Source organism: Priapulus caudatus, unplaced genomic scaffold, assembly GCF_000485595.1.
Source record: "Priapulus caudatus unplaced genomic scaffold, Priapulus_caudatus-5.0.1 Scaffold1196, whole genome shotgun sequence".
Lineage (NCBI taxonomy): Eukaryota > Metazoa > Priapulida > Priapulimorpha > Priapulimorphida > Priapulidae > Priapulus > Priapulus caudatus.
Window position 1 is genome coordinate 41050 of NW_014578257.1, and position 3655 is coordinate 44704.

Here is a 3655-nt window from a genome sequence, read left to right on the forward strand (position 1 = left end):
GTGTGTGAAGGGGAGGGGAGAGGAGAGGGAGAGGGAGAGGAGGGAGAAAGTGTGTGAAGGGGAGGTACACGCTCACACATTCCTCTGTCTCTCCCCAGGTAAAGTGTTGGTGTCTAGTCGTAGTAAGGAGGGAAGGATAGAAAGAGGGTAGGGAGGCAGAGAGGGAGGAGAGAGGGAGGAGGGAGAAGGGGAGGTACACGCTCACACATTCCTCTGTCTCTCCCCCAGGTAACGTGTTAGTGTGTAGTCGTAGTAAGGAGGGAAGGATAGAGAGAGGGTAGGGAGGCAGAGAGGGAGGAGGGAGGAGGAGGGAGAAGGGGAGGTACACGCTCACACATTCCTCTGTCTCTCCCTCAGGTAAAGTGTTGGTGTCTAGTCGTAGTAAGAGCAGCTCTACCCCGAGTCTACCGGAGGCCGCAGATAAGAGCAAGCTCCCGTCGGTCGCAGCCACTGAGCAAGCAGCATCTGCCGACAGCCTCCCATCCAAGGTCACCTCCAAGGTGAGCGGCCATTTTGTCTGCGGTGATGTGGCTCTTGTTTTGTATGCTGTTGCAATGCGGCATTGTGTTTGTTTATTTGTTTATTTATGTTTGTACTTATATGTTTATCTATGTCTTAATTCATTTATTCACATACCTGACTGTATATTTATTGGTTTATTAATTAATTAATTCATTCATTTGTTTATCTACATAGTTATTCATTTATATATTCATTTGTTTATCTAGGTAACTATTCGTTTAATGGTATATTTATTTGTTTATTTATTAATTATTGGTTTAGCGAGTTAGTTATTTAGTTAGTTTGTTAATTACTCAGTTAGTTAGTTAAGTAGTTAGCTAGTTTGTTGACATTTCACAAAAAATTTTAGAATGTTTTTAGTGTATTAATGCTGTTAATGTTGGTGTTGTAAGTACAGATTAGGACAGTTTAAGTATAGTCATGCACACGTTAGAGTATGGTAATTGTCATGTGATGTTGTTATAAGGCATTTATTTGCTACACTGCGGTGGCCATCTTACCTCCTGGCTGTCACTAACTCCGGAATGCAACCAAACAAAACATCTCGCACCCTGTATAGCAGTGAACGAGAGATGACGTCTGACAGTGTTGTTTCCCTCCACCAGGCGGCAGCAGAAGCGGTGGCGGAGAGCGTACTGAGTCTGGCGAGCGCAGAGGCCCTCGTAATGGTAACAGTCGACCCGGCAGACGAACCCGCCAACGCCACGGCAACGTCGGTCAACACCGGTGAGTAGCGCCACCTGTAGGCCCTTATAGCAACGTTACGTCGATATTTGCTTGTCCGTTCCATTGACAGCTACATCAATGTGGACAAATAACTTTGATAGTAATAATCAAAATATAATAATAATAATAATTGATTCTAATAATTTATAGTAATGGGCAGTAATGATTTAAATATAATAATAATAATAATAACAATAATAATAATAATAATAATAGAACATCAATATTCATAACTGACAGTGACCTTCAGGTTACTGGCTGCTTAGCTGCAGACAGTAATAATTAAATTATATCATAACAATTGGTAAAAATAAACAGTGATAACTAAAATGTCATAATATATAGTAATCATAACAGTAAATATAAATAATAATATTGATATTAATAATAATATTCACCAATTAATAATATGTACCGATGTTCACGGATCTTCGCATTGCAGAGACGGCGATCGTCGTGACGACGGATGAGCCAGCAGGTGGCGCCACTGCTGCAGCAGCGGGACCCAGCGGCACGTCGTCGTCGGGGGCAACGCTCCCGGCAGCGCACGAACACCACCAGCGTCGCAACGAGGAGAAGACTCTTCTGAAGCGCATCAGCGAACGACGACGCGAGAAGGTCGCCGCGGCAACCGCAGCCGGCAAGCGCGCGGAGGCGTCCGCTGCTGCGGTGGCGGCGGGGGCTGCGGTGGCGCCCCCCGGCGGTCGCTGCGGCGGCGGCGCGATGAGCGTGTCCGTGCCGAATCTGTCGAGCAGTCTGGAGTCGACCGTCAGTCTCCTGGAGACGTTTGCCGCCGTCGCCCGCCGCCGCCAGGCAGGGGGCGCCACCGCCGCCAACAACGCGCAGAACAACATGGGGCCGGCGCGCGGCGGAGGAGGAGGAGTGAACAATGCAAGCAGTCTAGTCCGGCTGGCGCTGTCGTCAAACTTGCCAGGTGAGCGCAGCGCCCCCTACGTCGTGCGAGCGTAATCGTGGCGCCACCTACAATCGTATTATCACATTCAGCGGTTTGATGGTGTAAGTAAACAGGGAGAGAAAAGTTGCATCTTGTTACTGGCTGCAGGTTGCGGGTATCAACGTTGCGTCGTGTTGTTACATGTTGCACATCGCAGTTTCAATATTGTATAAAGTTGCGTGTCGCGGTTTCAACGTTGTATTTCATTGGTGTGTCGTGTTGTTACATATTGCGTGCCGTGGTTTCAACGTTGCCTCGTGTTGCGTGTCGTGGTTTAATGTTGCATCATGTTGCATTGTGTTGCGTGTCAGGGTTTAACATTGACTCATGTTGCATTGTGTTGCGTGTCAGGGTTTAACATTGACTCATGTTGCCTCGTGTTGCGTGTCAGGGTTTAACGTTGACTCATGTTGCATTGTGTTGCGTTTCAGGGTTTAACGTTGCATCAATGTTGCGTCGTGTTGCAGGTCCGTTGAGCGCAGCGCAGAGCTTCCCGAGTCTCACCAACAGCAACACTCACGCGTCGAACGTTCTTACCTCCAGCGTCGCGGCTAGTGGCGCCACCTCTCTGTCACAGGCGCTAACGATGAGTCTCGCTTCCACCACGTCAAGGTATGTCCCTGCTGTGCAATTTCGATTTCATTCGATTTCTACTGTTGCTGTAGTTAACATCCTCATTGTTGTTGTTGTTGTTGTTGTTGTTGTCGTCGTCGTCGTCGTCGTCGCCGTCGCCGTCGGTCGTCGGTCGTCGGTCGTCGGTCGTCGGTCGCCGACGGCCGTCGGCCGTCGGCCGTCGGTCGTCGGTCGTTGTTGTTTGTTGTTTGTTGTTTGTTGTTTGTTGTTGTTGTTGTTGTTGTTGTTGTTGTTGTTGTTGATGTTGTTATTGTTTGTTGTTGACAGTGAGAGTGACAATGACTTCTTGGAGACGTGTAGAGCGAGTGCGTTGCTAGCAGAGCTGGAGGATGATGATGAACTACCAGAGCCTGACGATGAGGATGAGGATGAAGATAACGAGGATGATAACGAGGACGATGACGAGTACGAGGAAGTGCTGGTGAGTGGCGCCATCTATCACAAGGTGCTGGTGAGTGGCGCCATCTATCTCCTATGCGATTGACCAGCCGTCGTGATCCATCTATCTATTCGATCTATCTATCTGTCTATTCACATCTATATATGTATTTATATGTATATATATATAGTTGCCATGGTGACGTGGTATGTAATGATTCAGCTGCTGTACTTGCATCTGTGGAACTTGTAATGCCGTGACGTCTTCTCACGATGGTGGCATCCGCCCTCAGCATCCGCGGTAACCGTGGTAACCGCAGCATGTGTGTGTGTGTTTCGCAGGAGGAGGAGGAGTACGAGGTTCGCGGGTCGGCGACTAAGAAGCGAGCGTGGGACGACGAGTACGTGCTGAAGAGGCAATTCGCCGCGCTCATCCCCGCA

The 3655-nt window shown here is 48.5% G+C and overlaps 1 protein-coding gene across 1 annotated transcript in view; it reads left to right on the top strand.

The window, feature by feature from the left end:
- The window catches only part of LOC106815767 (E3 ubiquitin-protein ligase HECTD1-like), a gene marked incomplete at its 5' end in the record, with an annotated part of 54161 nt that overhangs the window by 32545 nt on the left and 17961 nt on the right, over window positions 1-3655 (top strand). Inside the window, 7 exon segments of the mRNA XM_014820273.1 lie at window positions 358-500; window positions 1128-1248; window positions 1691-1904; window positions 2004-2182; window positions 2671-2815; window positions 3104-3257; window positions 3557-3653. Of these exon segments, the coding sequence (XP_014675759.1) occupies window positions 358-500; window positions 1128-1248; window positions 1691-1904; window positions 2004-2182; window positions 2671-2815; window positions 3104-3257; window positions 3557-3653 (1053 nt within the window).